At 36.9% G+C, this 16,161-nt stretch overlaps 2 protein-coding genes and 1 long non-coding RNA gene across 3 annotated transcripts; 2 read left to right on the plus strand and 1 right to left on the minus strand.

Moving 5' to 3' along the window:
- The first annotated feature begins 4,772 nt into the window (after positions 1-4,772).
- Positions 4,773-6,631, plus strand: LOC131224875 (M phase phosphoprotein 10-like). Its single transcript, XM_058220322.1, has 3 exons — positions 4,773-5,192; positions 5,356-5,493; positions 6,503-6,631. Exons 1-3 carry the CDS (start codon positions 4,983-4,985, stop codon positions 6,629-6,631), a joined length of 477 nt encoding a protein of 158 aa, XP_058076305.1. The 5' UTR covers positions 4,773-4,982.
- Positions 6,632-7,510: 879 nt separating this feature from the next.
- Positions 7,511-8,993, plus strand: LOC131225347 (uncharacterized). The gene is made up of 3 exons (XR_009161314.1): positions 7,511-7,769; positions 8,016-8,150; positions 8,765-8,993. It is a non-coding gene; the product is annotated as an uncharacterized LOC131225347 (long non-coding RNA).
- Positions 8,994-11,989: 2,996 nt separating this feature from the next.
- Positions 11,990-12,821, minus strand: LOC131225111 (major pollen allergen Bet v 1-G-like). The gene is made up of 2 exons (XM_058220538.1): positions 12,701-12,821; positions 11,990-12,365 (listed from the first exon to the last, which is right to left on the minus strand). Exons 1-2 carry the CDS (start codon positions 12,780-12,782, stop codon positions 12,181-12,183), a joined length of 267 nt encoding a protein of 88 aa, XP_058076521.1. The 5' UTR covers positions 12,783-12,821; the 3' UTR covers positions 11,990-12,180.
- Between the last annotated feature and the right edge of the window lie 3,340 nt (positions 12,822-16,161).

A 16,161-nucleotide genomic window follows, 5' to 3' on the forward strand; every position in this document is an offset into this window, starting at 1 on the left:
TTGTAATATCACACGAAAAAGAATATTGAGAAGTTTAAAAAGTTTAACAATGTTTGAGAAAAAAATTAGATTTTGAAAAAATAAAAATCATGATTTAATAAAAATCTATTTTGTGGGAACAAAAAAGAATATTTAATAAAGTTGATAATTTTGAAAAAAAAAAAAGCATTTGATTTTGAGAAAAAATAATATCCTAAAAAAGAAAATTAAAAATATTTTAAAAAATGTGTAAATTTTCACAATGTTGAAAAATGAAAATATTTTAAAAAAGAAAATGAGAGTCTGAAATTTGAAAAAAAAAATAATTGTGAAGTTCAATAAAAATTGACAAGTTCGAATAAAATGCTTTTTTAAAAAAATGGAGAAGTGAAAAAGAATTGAAATTTTTTAAAATAAAACGATATTAAAAAATTGATACTTTATCAAAAAACAAACATTTTGAAACGAAAAATAAATAAGTTGAAAATTTCTGTGATTTTGAAAATGTTCAAAATTTGAAATTAAAAGAAAAAGTTATTTATAAAAACACTAAGATTTTGAAAAAATATATATAATTTAAAAAAAAAAAATTGAAAAGTTGAAAACAACATGATGCTTTTGAAGAAAAAAATCGGCATTTTGGAATTTTTGGGAAAAAAATTAAAAATTGTGAAAATTTAAGATATTTTGAAAATAAAAATTCAGAATTTGTATTTTAATTTATTTTTTGAAATATTTTATAATAAAAATGATATTTTGTTAAAAGTTTTCAAAGAAAAATTAAGAGTAAAAAAATATACATTTTGAAAAAAAAAATGTAATTTTTAAATGGAAATTGATATTTATCTGTGAAAAAAATAATTTTTAATTAATTATTAGGCACATTCACTAATTGAACATTTAACCATTTTTGGACAATCGAATTAGTCCAGATTGAAGAGTAAATAACTTCATATGTTTAAATCAAATTTCACTCAAATTGTTGATCAATCTTGTATTCCCAACACCTTTCTCACGTGTAGCTAGCTTGATTGGGGCGAGTAACTAGTTAAATTGAGGGTATTGATCAGTAAAATAGAGTGAATGGACTATACATATAAAATGGGCTAAATATTATTGTCAAAATTGTGACCTAACTTATTGACCTCGCAAAAACCTACAAATTGATGTTAATAAGTTTTATGGGCCCCATCATGATTTGTGTCGAACATCAACACCGTGCATTTAATGTGTCCCCTTTAGGTTAAGAGATATCTCAAAAAATCATCTGTAAACGAAACTTAGGTGGACCATACCATCTAAAACCATGTCAAGACATTATAAAAAAATATAAAAGCACTTAGTGGGGCCCACATGAGTTTTGGATGCGGCTAAAACTTGGTTTGACCCCTCATCAAAGTGGGACACACATAATGAGTGGGTTGGATATGTGAATCACATTAAGGCAAGCCCAATATATGATTATGAATGTTTTAAGGAAACCCCTCTACATTTAGGTGAGTTAGTCATTACCTTTACCAAAGTAAATTTTGTGGGGTCCACCGTTATTTATTTATTTTATCTATTCCGTTTATCCACATTAACAGATAATTTGAGGTCTAAAGAATAAAAAGGAAGCATATCCAAAGCTTAAGTGGACCACACCACAGGAAATAGTGTGATTGAACCCCTACCATTGAAAAATTCCTGCGCAAGGATGCTGGGTGGGGCCCAACACCATGTGTTTAGAAAATCTACTCCGTTAATCCGTTTTTAGAGATCATTTTAGGATAAGAGACTAAAAATGAGTTGGATCCAAAAATCAAGTGGGTCACACGAGAAGAAACAGTGGGGAAACAAGTACCTACGGTTGAAACCTTCTGGACTCCACCTTGATGTTTATATGCCATCCAAACAGTTTATAAGGTCATTAACACTGGCAATAAGTGAAAATACAAAAGAAATAATTAAAAAAAAAACCCTAAAACAAAGCTTTTTATGACCGTAAGAATGTTTCAGCGGTTCTCACTGGATCCCCACTATTTCATCTCGTGTGACCCACTTGAGTTTTGGATACACTTTGTTTTTGGTATCTTTTTCTAAAATGAGCTCTATAAACGGATTAACAGTATAGATTTACCACAAACATGGTGGTGGGCCCACCCAACATCCTTGCGCAGTAACTTCCTGCGAAAGGCTTTAGCAGGAAATCCACGTCCCTAAAACGGGCGCGGATTGGCTACTGACAGGTCGAGTTGCCACATTGCTACTGAAGTGACATTACCAAGTTCTGTGGGCCCCACCATGATGTATGTTTTGTATCCATGCCGTCCATCCATCTGGAGAGGTCATTTTAGGGTAAGACTCAAAGAACGAGTCACATCTAAAGATCCAGTGGGCCCCACCAGAGAAAATAGTGGGGAGAGTGACACCACCGTTACAAACTTCTAAAGGCCACAAAAGTTTTAGATCAAGCTGATATTTGTGTTTTCCCATATTTAATGTCTTTTTTAACTTTTGAACAGGTTGGATTTCGAAAAAACATAATGGTGGGCCTTAGGAAGGTTTCAACGGTAGGCTTGGTGGGGTCCACTAAAGCTTTGGATCTGCCTCGTTATCTGGGTCATGAATTAAAATAATATCTCCAAAGGAATGGACGTTGTGGATACAACATATACATCATAGTGGGGTCCACAGAACTGGTGACGTCACTTCAGTAGCGACTCTCGCTACTGAACCTGTCAGTATCTAATCCGCGTCCCCCTAAAACGGGGAACGGATTGGCTACTCCCCCTGACTCGGTGCTCTGTGGGGCCCACCATGATGTATGTGTGTCATCCATGCTGTCCATATATTTTTATATATCATTTTATGATGTGAGAAAAAAAATGAATTATATCTCAATCTCAGGTGGACCACATTACAAGAAACAGTTTTGAATGAATTTTGACCACTAAAAACGTTTTGGGCCGATAAGTTTTGGATCAAGCCGATATTTATTTTTTCCATTCATCTGGGTCTTTATGACCAAATCAACATATTGGATTTCAAATAAACAGTACAGTGGGCCTTAGGAGGATTTTAATGGTGAATATCCATTCATTTTGTTTTTCTGTCGTGTGGTCCACCTAAGATTTATATCCCTAAAATTTTTGTATAAAGCCATAAAATGATCTGAAAAAATGGATGAACGAAATGGATGAAACACGTACATCATGGTGGTGCTCACAGAGCACCGACCACCAGCCTCATGTAGCCAATCGGTCTCCCCTAAAACGAGACCCCTTTTCTCTCTCCCTCTCATCCACTCTCCGTCTGTCCCTCTCCCAGTGCCGGCCCTAGAGATCTCCCCCACCTCTCTCTTCATGTCGATCTCTTCACGAACATCAGGTAATGCTCGCGTTCTCTCTCTCAATCTCTCTTTCAATCGATTGATAGTGGTGGTTCTCTCTCAATCTCTCTCTTCCAGCGCCATGATTGGAAACCTAATTTGTTGTCTAAAGCACCAAAAGTCTACCTTTGATAGGGTATAGATATAGATTAAATGCTAGCTGTCCCATATCTTTGATATATGTTTGGTTCACCTTGTTTGCGACCAACCTGATTCTTGGACCTAGGCATAAGTTCTGGGTTAGGTTTGCTATGCTCACATGTGGGTGGAGCCTTGCACAACAACTTGTAGCCACATGTGTCAATATAGCATAACTTGCAAGAACAAAGATTTCCATTAAGTAGGCCATGTTGTTCAAAATGCACTTAAATTGCTCCATTTGGCACTTTTGTTCAGTTGTGTTCATCCCCCAAGATAAAGAAAGGCTGGAATGAGTAATAGAAGTTTCTTTACAGAGGCTTTAAATTGCTTAGGGCTTTATATCTAAACAATTTGATAGTAGAAAAGCTACCAAGTGAGGCTGGTGATGTTGATGTCTGCCAAACGCTAGCAACAAAAGGCCACTAGTACCTTCATTTCCGTGAAATAAGACCAGCTTCTCCATTTAGTTCTTCACTAATTAATTTGAGAATGTCCATTATCTGTAAAATGGCAAAAGCCCACATTCAATACTTCAAACATGAACACATGCATCGGTAACTAATGGCCTACTTTGCATGGAAAGTATCCAAACAAATTTGCATTTGCCAAAATTCCCTAGCAATATGTTGCCCAAGAGTATATGTCACCGAACACATGGAGGAAGCCTTTCATGTGTTTGAAAGTATGCCCCAAAAGGATTTCATCTCATGGAATTCCATGATTTGTTGATTGTTGTGGATGGAGTGGGATTCAACAGTTTTTTGGCAACATTGTATTCTTTGCCACCGGTTTGGCACTTTGTGAATAAAATTTTGTTTCTCAAAAAAAAAGAAGAAGAAGAAGAAGAAGAAAAGAAAAAAAGAACATGTTAGTTCATACATACATATTCAGAAATATCACCAACAAACTCCATATATCTTGTGGTTATCATTGTGTACTGAAACCAGGATGCTTTTTTAATTGGTGGCTATTTGTTAGTTGGTAACTTACATTTTCTTTTTAATAAGATTCTATTAATTATGAGAAAAAGTACTTTTAATCATATCTCATAAGATGTTGCATCATAGTTTTTTGCAAATGTTTTTGCATATCTCAGTTCCTTTCAATTTCAATAGATCACATCTCTTTATGGTGGCCTTTGGAATTCCTTTCAAAAAGCACTAGATTTGCTGATGGTTAAATGATTGAAGATCATTGTGAATGAGTGAATATAATTTAAAATCATGTAAGTTTTTTGATATGATAACGTTTAGTGTGATTAGGTGAACTGTGAATATTAGGAGCAAGCAAGGAGGATGTTGTAAAAATTGGGATCTCTTCTCAATTAGTTGTAAGTAATATAATGAAGCAACTAGTTTGAAGCTTGTGACGTCTTTAAATGTGAAAGGTTATCTTCTAAGATATGAAACCTGTTAAACGTCATATCTTCTCAATTTTATTTTTCTCTTTCTGTTGTGATTAGCTTTGGCTGTGGCATCTCCTTTTTCCAGATATGAAGACTTCTTTGGGGGTTAAAAAGCAAAAAAGTTCAACAAAGCTGAAGTCCTTCAATGGATTTGAAGAACTGAGCATAGCCGAGAAACAAGAAGATGATAAAGGAACTCTTTCAACCCATGAGAAAGAGCTTCAAAAGATCCGCTCTAAAATTGAGCAGATGGAGAAAGAGAACTTGGAAACTAAGGCCTGGACTATGCAGGGAGAGGTAATGATTGATGGTCAATATTCTTGTATCCATCAGCTAGCCTATCTACTGATTCTACCCTGTTGTATTTGTATTTGCATTTGGTTCACAATCCTTTGAATCAAGTTCACATGATTGGTCATTGATTTGTTAAATCATTATTCTGTTGGGTTCCTGGTGATAGGTAACCGCCAGTAAAAGGCCGAAGAATAGTGCACTCGAGGTTGATCTGGATTTTGAGCACAATGTAAGACCACCTCCTGTGATCACAGAAGAGGTTACAACATCCCTTGAAGAATTAATTACAAAAAGGATTATTGAGGTATCTTCATCTCTTACTTGCTATTATATGAAATACTTCACTCCCAATAGATATTCTTCCTTTCTTGATCAATGATGCATTCAAAAGCTGCTATATTTGCATTGAACCAATGGCCATCAACAAAAATAGGCATTTTGTTTAATTCATCCGCTTCCTGAATTGAGTTCACTTGTGATTTTGAGCTAGTTTGATGGAATTTCCCCACTCTGCTTAATGTTGGTGTCTGTACTTAGCAAGCAAAAGCACATCTGAAAAGGCAAGTCAGAGCCTTTAAATAATAATGGCATATGCACATCTTCACTCTTTCCAAACTGGGCCTATAACTTTGTTCCATATATGTAATTTTATACAAGTTGATGGTGACATCAAAGCATTTAACAAGCAATGTGCATGAATATGTTGTCTGAATCAGTAACTAATATTTGGGAATCGCGTGATGCTCGAGTGCACGTGTACTAACATAGCAAGGAGGTTGGTGCAAGATCCAATTGGGTTCACTTTTGTCGACACATATCAATTGGATATTGCCATTTGTGTTCCTCTATACAAAATCTTATGGTTTTTATATTATTGCATGACTGCATAAATAGTCCATACAGTTGGTATATATAGAAGTTAGCATAGCTTGACATTCTTAGTTTTCATATCTGTCTATTCTTTTTTCTTGCAAGTTGAGACAAACTTGGTAATGTATTGGTATGTATTGGCTATGGAGTTGTATGTATTGATTATTGGGGACAGAATTGTGGAATTTAGTCTTTTCTTATCGGTCAGTTGGGAAGATTATTTTAAATCAGTCCAGAAATATCTACTAAAGTTTATTTTAAATCAATCATTCCATCCTTTCTTTTCATGCTGATTTTTCTGCTTATTCTACTGCCAATACTATTTTCAGATTAAGGATCGATGAACTTCTGACATCTTTCATTAAATATATCTAAAAGTTGTTTTTTCTTTCCTGGGCCTGGAGGTTAGCTAGCAATTACAAATTATAGAATGGGTGTTTCAGGGGCATTTTGGTGATGTTCAAAGGGCACCTAGTTTGCCATCTAAAGCACCAAAAGAACTCAAAAGAGCTGGTATGTGTTATTTTTTAGAGATAGCAACTCACAGAAGTGCTCTTAAAAAGTCCTCATGAAATGGGTTGTTGCAAGTTTGCGTTTATGTGGAATGTTGGACTAAAAACTCTCATTCATAATCTTTCTTAATATCTACAGGATGAGAACAAGAGCTAGAAGGGGTTGCTTCATTTTTTGCCTAACAGATTTTTGTCTGTTTTCTATCTGTTTTGTTAGAGAGATTGTCAGTGAAGAACGAGTGATGTTCCAATGCATTCTATGCAACTCACTGATTGTCACGGGTTCCAAATTTTCTGTCTCATAAGTTGGAAGTTTTTTCACGCAAAAGCTGAGTCAATGGAAGGTAGGCTCATGGATTGCATAATTCTCCAACTGGATTTTGGCAGCATTTCAAGATTTCGGCATTATGGTCAGGTGATTAGGCTAGCACTTGATATATTAGCAGGGGCGTTGCTATTTTTAGGAAGCAATCTTCTGTTCATGTTATTGAAATTTAGGCCTGTTTGGGTGCTGCTTGAAATTAACTTCGAACTCATTTAAGTTAATGGTGATAATGTTTCAGAACATGAAATTCATGAGTTGCAGAGCTATCTGACAAACTTCATGTACTAGAGAAATCATCCTAGCTTTTGTTGAAATATTGTCTTTTATCTACTGCAGGCTATATTTAAGCCACCAAAAGCAATGCGAGGAGGAATCCCCATTTGTTTCCCACAGGTTCATGCATGCTCATATCTTTTCCTGTGGTATCTAATTCCAAGTTCCTGACTAACATCATGTTTTAATGCTCTTGAAGTTTGGAAACAGTGGATCACTGGAGCAACATGGGTTTGCAAGGAACAAGATTTGAACCATTGATGATGATCCTCCACCTCTTCATCCTGCTGAGTACATTGGCAAATCTTCTCTAGACTTGCTACTGATACCATCTGAAGAGGATCTGAAGTGTTGGCCCCACTGGTATGGACCCAGTACCTATAGACAGTTGGGCTGTTGTTGTTATTGTCTTTAGAACATTTGGGTAGTATTGGACTTGCAATAATTGAAACTTGATCGGGTCATTGGAATTTGGAACTCTTTTGTAGGGCATGTTTGCATGCGGGTGGCACTAATCAAATCAGATAAGTTTAGCCTGATGTATTTTGTTTTCTATGGGGAGACGAAATGAAATGAATTGATACAGTTGACCCTTTTAAGGTGTTTCCCCTTTAATGAGGCTATTTTGCATTAACCTTGTTCGATTAAAATCTTTTTTTTTATTAAAAAAAATAAAAAATCTTGGGAATTGCCGCCCTTCCAACTGGCCCTTAAATAGTTCAGATGAAAAATGATGAAACTTTGTATCTTCTTTTCTATTCTCTTTTTCGCGTTAAATTTTCTCTGTTATTTATTTATTTTGTATGCGATGTCTGGCTAATGAAAAAAATTGCCATGCCATTTCAGTTTTGAGTTCCGTCTTAGAGTGGCTCTTGCGTTGAATGGAGATCTCACCATGATATCGTGGATTAGGAACCTCGACAGCAAGCCATTTAGTTTCTCCTTTGCTTTCCACACATTTTTCTCTATTTCTGTCATCAGGTACGGAAAAATCTCTATTGGATTAGAATCGACATCCCTATATTGGATAGGACCATAGAACTCATCTTCATTTAATCCACTGATTGAATTATCATTTGATATTTTTGTCTTGTAGTTCAAACTTAGTGTTCAAATTCAGAATTGAATTTTTTATATGAAGCTTCTTAAGCTCATATGCAGTCCTCCACCCACACCTCTACATGTGACCACACATGCCAACCTTGCAAGCGCATGCAAAAATCAAGCAGTGTCTCAAGTGGGCCCCGCCTTTCAGATGACCTAGCAATGTTACTATTGAATGAACAGTCCGGATTGATGATTGGGCACCCCACGTGTCACATTGGGGACATTTAGCAAAATCCACACAACTAGTTGGCATGTGGGACCCACCATGGTGTTTGTATGGCATTTTGCCCATCCAACTATCAGGTGGGGCACACCATAGAACTGTGTGTGAACACACACACACAACCCTCAAGTCCAACCGGTTGGACAACAAGTTATACTCCACCCAGCTGATAACTTCTAACCAGTAAAGAGCATGTGAAATCCAGCCCCTCAAGTTATATGATGCCTTTTGAAACTCATTGCATATTCAATGTCCTTTTAAGCAGGAATTTCAATGGGAGCTGTTGTTGGAATCTCTGTTGCAGCTGTTGCCATTATACTATTTCTAGTTTTGTCTATACATTGGTGCGTCTAGAAGAAAGAAACTGAAGAAGGCATCATTGCTTCGACCACCTTTCGAAGATAACTCTATTCACCATGGATAAGGTAAATCTCTTGGTTAGGCATTAATCTCTACATTTTCCTTTTGGGAATGCTCCAAGTTTCCACCGAGGCCATGGCAATCTGAAAGTGATTTATGTTAGGAAAGATAAGGTGGTTTGTCGCTCCCAAGGTATTCAATAACAGTAATGGCCAGCATAATAGGTGGTTGTTGAACTGTTTTATGGGCTGTAATGGTCGATTTTCATTACCTATTTCATCATTTGCTGATCTAATTTTGACTATTTACTATATATTTAGTTCAGTTTTTTATTAAGGCCTACTGAGCATCCAAACACATTAATATTTAGTCCAGCTTCATATTCAACCCAATCTTTTGAATCTTGTGAATGTGCTTCTTATTAACAATAGTGTGAATTATTTTTTGAATGACTATCAGGTGTAAGATTCAAAAAAAAAACTGTCGACAATTTTTTCTATTTACAGATATTTTAGCGACGGACCAAATCCGTCGCTAATTTCTGAAAAAGTTGAAAATCAACGACGGACTCTATCAGTCGCTAATTTCTGAAAAAGTCGAAAATCAACGACGGACTTTATCCGTCGCTAATATTTTAAATGACGAATAATTCGGGTTGTTTTTTGGAATTTCAGCGACGGATTTTTAATTTTTTACGACGGATCTTATCCGTCGGTAATCTACGACGGACCTTATCCGTCGCAGATTCAACGACGGATTTTATCCGTAGGGGAGAAAAAACGACCCAGTAAACAGCGACGGACGAAATCCGTCGTTTATTTGGTTTTACGACGGATTTGGTCCGTCGCAAATCAGCGATTTTGGCGTAACAATCCTCACATTCATCCCAAAACCAAAAGATACAATGCCCAGAAAAGAAGAAATCTAAGGGTGTGTTTGGACACTAGAAAACATAATTTCTTTGTGCATGCCTTTATGTCATGGATTAATAAACTAAACATCCCCACTCAATTCTCTTATGCACCCAGACACAGCCTACAAAAGATCAAACAGTGAGACGCAATGCAGGCAAACGCAAACCAAACCTAATATTCCAAAATCCTAACCAAGCATGGGCATCTGGATTCGCTACTAATTAAATTCTTGGATTTCAAATATCCTCTCTATGTTTTCGTTGCAGATTATCTAAATCTATACCAGAATTAAATTTTTTTTTTTTATAAAAAAAAACTACATAATTACTGATACCTAAAGTGGGATGAACTTATTTTTAAGCGTCTACCAAACAGTGTTGGAATAATTTGGAAAATAAACTAAAAAGAGAGTAAATTTTGGAACTTCAGACCTGATTAGATTGCTTTATTGCTAAGAAAAAATAGAATCTAAATTTTTTAGCTAAGATGAGGCACAGAACCAGTTGCTTTCTTTGAGATAGTCCACTTCCCTTGCTTTCTTTGAGATATGTCACTTCCCTTGGTTAATTGAACAGGTGCAATGGATAGGTGTAATAAGCTCTCCGATATACTACCTCTTGGATACAATACCGGCATGGTTATTTATGACGTGCAGAAGCTGGGAATGAACCTAACACCTAACACCTAACGGTACCTTTGTATGCTCGGGAAAAAGAAAGAAGCAAAAACTGTTTTATACACCCAAAAGCAGTTTGTTTTTTATTTAGCTGAGTGCTGCTATTGCTGTGAGCTCAGGCCCAAGAAACCAGGAAACACCCTTTTTCATAGACCTAAGATGTAAGGGTTTTCGTCGTGATCTTAAACATGAAATGGTCAGGAGTTTCTGGCGGTTATTAGAGGATTTGTTTCTCAGCGGAAATGGTCATATTTGATGTAGAGCGGGTCGTAGACACTTTAATGACAAAGATGGACCAGAGAAGGACCAATTGGAGGCAGAAATGATCCAGACCATCGGAAGTATCTCTCACAAACCAAGATGAGTTTTTTGACATATTATATATGATTTGGTGTAGGAGAACCTATGTAAGTCAACCAACCCACTATGCCAAGTTGCCCACGCTGGATTAGTGAGATTCCATCGGATTGACGGTCAAAAGTCCCATTTAGCTTTGTTTTTACATAAATAGTAAGTTTTAGTTCGATTATAACTTCTGATTATTTGAGAAGATGTGCTCAACATTAAAATACCTAAGAAAAGTTAGGAGAACAACATGGTTTGGCCAAATTGGACACTTATTGTTTTTGGCTGAAAACTATGTAGTCTAATAGGAATGGAGACCATCTATAAATTGTAAATTTATTATTCATAATAAGTCATGTTTTTAGGGTGTTTGAATTTAAAACAAAATTCTAAGTTTGAGCTTATCATTTAAAGGGTTATAATTTTATTTTTATCATTAGTCAATTTATTTTTAGATTTATTGGAAATTATTTCTATTTTATCCCTTGTGGATTTGAGAAAACTTTGTGAGGAGTCCAAAGAGCTCCGTGGATTCAGAGTAGTTATTCCCGAAGAAAGACGATAAACGACAACATCACATCCCTCCCTGCGCCACTATTTAATGGACAACATCAAAGCATGCGAGAAACGGTTAAAAAAGATTGGAATTCTTAAATTTAGAAACATTGATTCAAACAAATGGTCCTATTTAATGGGCAACATCAAGAGACAAAACGAGTCAGTTGGAGTTGCCAGGCCTTTACAAAGCCAGTCGCTGTAGGGCCAGGGCCATATAACGTAGGACCACTAGATGGAGATTTCATATCATCCAGCCAAACAGCAGTGTACAACGCCTCCTGATTCTCCTTATAAATGTATCATATATGACGGCTACATCTACACACGCATGCACAATTTCCATTTGCAAGCTACCCCTGGCCATATCCTAACCATCGTGTCAAGTAGATTTCCTTGTGGTTGATTGTGGGCCATTGCCCTTTTAAATATCCATTGGACAACACACCATCGTTCGCACTGTGAATATTTTCGTCATGGCTGTTATATGGATAGTCCCAAGTCACATGAAGACCCAGCATATCTAAGCCGGGATAGGTGGAGCCATGGTTCCTTTTCTCTTATAAAAGAGTGCAAGAAAGTCAAGCTCACATATGACTAGTGAAAATGAACAAACCATTTTATTATCATCATGCAACAATAACGTAGATCAAACTGAAACATCCACCGTCTATCATAAAGTATGCATGGCCCACCCATTTATTCTAGCTAATACGCATAAGCATCAGGGTTAGCCTGCAAATAGGCAGAAACTGCCTTCGCCATCCCCATGACTCCTTCCTTAGTCTCCGCAGCACACGCCTCAGCTGTGGGGCCATCTTCATCTGAGTCCTAGATGATTTTCAACTTGGTTACACAGCCTCCATCGCTTGAGGGGTCGATCTTGAATTCACAAGACATAGAGTTTATCTTTGTGCCTAGGTGCCCACCTTCATTAATCACCACGTATTTGAGGACATGCTTCTCATCATCCATCACTTCCACACGATCCGTCACAAATCTGTAATCCTTGATAACTGGAAATTGCATGAGATGGATGCATCTCTCATCAGTATCATTTTAAAGACAATGAGCCATGCATAAAGCACAAAGAGCCCCCTGAAATGTGGTCAACTTTCAAGTGGTCCACTCCGGACTAATGATCAGATTTATAATGGTCCACATACATGTGGACCACCCAAATCAATGTCCCTGATCACCATGCACAAGTGCCACATGTACAATGCATGGGATGTTCCAAAGGTAGGATTTAATAAAAAAGAATGCATACATAAGTCGAATTAACCAAAATCTAGGTAATTTAATTAAAAAAACATTGATTATTTTTTACTCTTAGGTTGGATATACATACCTTCAGTGAAGTTGAATTTCTTGATTGTACCTACACGACCATCTCCTTCAATAATGTCAATGCTAACTATAACCTCAGGCATGAGCTTCAGTACCAAGACATGTACGTCCCGAAAGCCTGCCTTCCATAATCTTTCTGGTGGGACCGGAGAAACAAACTCATCAGTAATGGCGCCTAGTATCTACTAAGCTAGTGAAAGAACAAAGAGACGTAGAGAATATAGATGATGGATGATGGAGGTTTGTTGAGATTAAAAGAGAGGGAAGATGGTATTTATAGACTCACCCAAGTGCACAAATGATGTTGTGTTTACCTACTCTTCTTAATGAATTTACATGACGATGATAGTTTTTTATCTAGGAATATTAATTGGATGAAATGGGGCCCACTTATGGCCTGTGGATTGGGTGATCAGTTCTTGAATTTTATGTCTAAAAATACATGGGCCCGTTAGGGCTCATGTCCAACAACATTTTCTGATAAGCCTGGAGCCTGACTTTAAGGCCAGTGTACTGGGTCTAGCCCCCCAAATGGGCCCAACAAATAAACGAGCTTGGTTGACCAAATTGGGCCCATTGAGAGTCTTGTTTATCTGAATTGATGTTTGTAATTCATTTGACTGATTTATTTATTAAGTGTAATGAGGTGTTCAAGAAATTTGCAATTATATGGGATTATAATAATAAATTTTTTAGAGGCTAGTTATTTGATACTCTGCCAAAATATAACACTTGATATGCAGGTATGCAGAACATGTGGTATATGATTACCCAAACCGAGCTAAGTTGTGGAACCCGCTGTCTCTGCATCAGAGTCCTAAAATCCTAAAATCAGATTGGTTGAACAATCTTCACCTATGATTTGTGGGCCATTATATACTTTTTATTCTTAATAAATGCCCACTAAACCAACAGTCAAATAATCAAATGAGCCAAATTTTTGGTTGGTAATACATATAAAAGGGGACACATCATTTGAACGATTTAGTTTGAATTACATTTACACCACATACGCAATTTCTTAATGCCCGTGTATCATCCATCCTACTCTGCCGGAGTATCAAAATTCCATAGCCGGATTATTAATTTATTACCATTGACAAAGGAGGGAGCTGCCTCATTGAATAGAAAATTGAAATCTTTATTTGGGATATTGCATTAAGACCATTTCTTCCTGATAAAACCAAATAAACATTGTTATCCAATGCTTGGTCCTACTATGTTCGGGTTTTCTGTTTGTGCAAGTGCTGTCCGTAGATCAAAGATCACTCACCATGGATGGTCCATCTGCCAAGAACCCCCCACCATCTACGATGGATTTTTTTTTTCTTCTTTTACTGATTTCATGGGAACCGTTTGCTATATTGTCTTTCTTGGCCGTTTCTTTGTTGGCCCCATATTAATGGGTTAATGATTTTTTTCATTTGTGTATTTTTTGGAGAGCCTGGACCATTTACAGTGGGTCCGGTCCCACAATATCAACGGTTTGGGTCACTGAACATTGGGGCCCTACTTGCACATAATGAAAACCCGAACACTGTTGTACCCTCTCTCTAGCAAAGCATCAGATAAAACGAGCTTTGCTAAGCCCACACGCGTGTGCAATACCCCACACATGTGCCAGCATAGCCCGAAACCACTATATGGAGTCCCTATCCCAAGATCAGTTGTCAGGTAGGCCAAAATTAACAAAAGAAATGAACGGTTCCGAAGAACTTGGCTGATTACCCATCAACCTGTTTCAAATATTGGGGTTATGCGTTGAGTGGGCCAGATTTTATTTTTTGGAAAGCATATAGAAGATCGTACCAACCTGATAGATGGATGGGATCTCGCACCCATGTTCTATGATGGCAATCTGCCACATGTGTGACGTCAACGTTAGCTTTATTGGTCTATTGGACCCTTAAGGACTAGATCTCTAGACACGTGGCACACACAGATTATGGGAAATATTGTAACCTAATGCGGATAGGCCCTGCAGAAACAATACAGATGCACTTACTAACACGTTATCGGTTTAATTCCCTAGTGTCACTTAGACACTTATTGCCTAGTGTCACTTACGCCCGTTTGTTAAATCTGATGTATGAAGCCTGAATTTTAAGTTAAGTAATTAAGGACATGTTTGTTAACTCTTAAAAATAACACTTAATGCTGAATTGAGAAAATGCTCCATATCAAGAGTTATTTGTTAACACCGAAATTGAAAAGTGCTGAGTGATTTTTCATTGAATTTGTTAAGCGATAGGAGTCTAACTTTGTAAATTTTCAATATATATAAAAAATGATAATAATAATGATGATGCTTCCAAAATTATTCCTTTTTAAGTTACTATGGAATTTTTTTTTTTCTTTAAATTGTTTGTGTAACGGAAGACCAGCTTTTAACATGTGGAATTTCTTTATGCCTCACCATGATTTATGTGTTTGATCCACACCATCCATCAACTTTTTCAGTTTATTCTAGATCATGAGCCCAAAAATGAGGTATATGTAAAACTCAAGTGGACCACACCATAAAAACCAATGGAAATTGAATAAAACTATTATTGAAACTTTCTTAGAATCCAATGTAATGTTTATTTCTCATATGAACTCTTCATAAGGTCACATGTATCTGGATGAAAAAGGAAAAATACAAATTTCAGCATGATCAGGGCTAAATTTTCAATGGTAGACGCCCAATTTTCACTATTTCCTACAATGTGGCCCACTTGAGCCTTATATATACCTCATTTTTAATTTTATGCTCCCAAATGATATAAAAAAAGTGGATAAACGGTGTGGATAAATCATATACATCACCGTGGGCCCCACATAGCCACTGACTTCCTCCCGAAGCCTTCTGCGGGAAATCCGCATCCCATGCAGACTGCGCGTTCACATTGCCTGCCAGTAGTGTGGACGGATTGCCGACGGATTGCCGCCAGCCTGTGGGATCCACCATGATGTATTTGTTTCATCCATGCCGTCCATCTATTTTTCCAAATAATTTTATGGTATAAGAAAAAATATTATTTATATACCAATCTCATGTGGACCACATCACAGGAAACAGTGTTGAATGAGCATCGACCATTAAAAACCTTTTGGGGGATATAAAAGTTTTGGATCAATCTGATCTTTGTTTTTTCCCTTCATCTGGGCCTTTATGACCTAATCAACAGATTATATGTCAAATAAACAGTACATTGGACCTTAGGAGGATTTTAATGGTGGATATCTAATCTCTATTATTTTCTTGTGGTGTGGTCCACCTGAGATTATATCCCTCTCATTTTTGATATGAAGCCCTAAAATAATCTGTAAAAATTGATAAATGGAATGGATGAAACACATACATCATGGTGGGGACCAGGTTGCACCGACCACCAGCGACGGGATTGGTGGCGGGGGAGTAGCCAATCCGTTTCCAGCAATACCCGTCCAGATCGGACGCGGATTACGTCCTACCGTCCG

The sequence above is a fragment of the Magnolia sinica genome, chromosome 14 (assembly GCF_029962835.1).
Source record: "Magnolia sinica isolate HGM2019 chromosome 14, MsV1, whole genome shotgun sequence".
NCBI classification, from domain to species: Eukaryota; Viridiplantae; Streptophyta; class Magnoliopsida; order Magnoliales; family Magnoliaceae; genus Magnolia; species Magnolia sinica.

Bases quoted from the DNA above. Each gene is read 5' to 3' on its own strand.
- LOC131224875 (XM_058220322.1), top strand. From the start codon at position 4,983: ATGAAGACTTCTTTGGGGGTTAAAAAGCAAAAAAGTTCAACAAAGCTG. The intron at 5,193-5,355 runs GTAATGATTGAT...TCCTGGTGATAG, and splicing joins CCTGGACTATGCAGGGAGAG to GTAACCGCCAGTAAAAGGCC. The intron at 5,494-6,502 runs GTATCTTCATCT...TGGGTGTTTCAG, and splicing joins TTACAAAAAGGATTATTGAG to GGGCATTTTGGTGATGTTCA.
- LOC131225111 (XM_058220538.1), bottom strand. From the start codon at position 12,782: ATGCCTGAGGTTATAGTTAGCATTGACATTATTGAAGGAGATGGTCGT. The intron at 12,366-12,700 runs GTATGTATATCC...TGCAATTTCCAG, and splicing joins GAAATTCAACTTCACTGAAG to TTATCAAGGATTACAGATTT.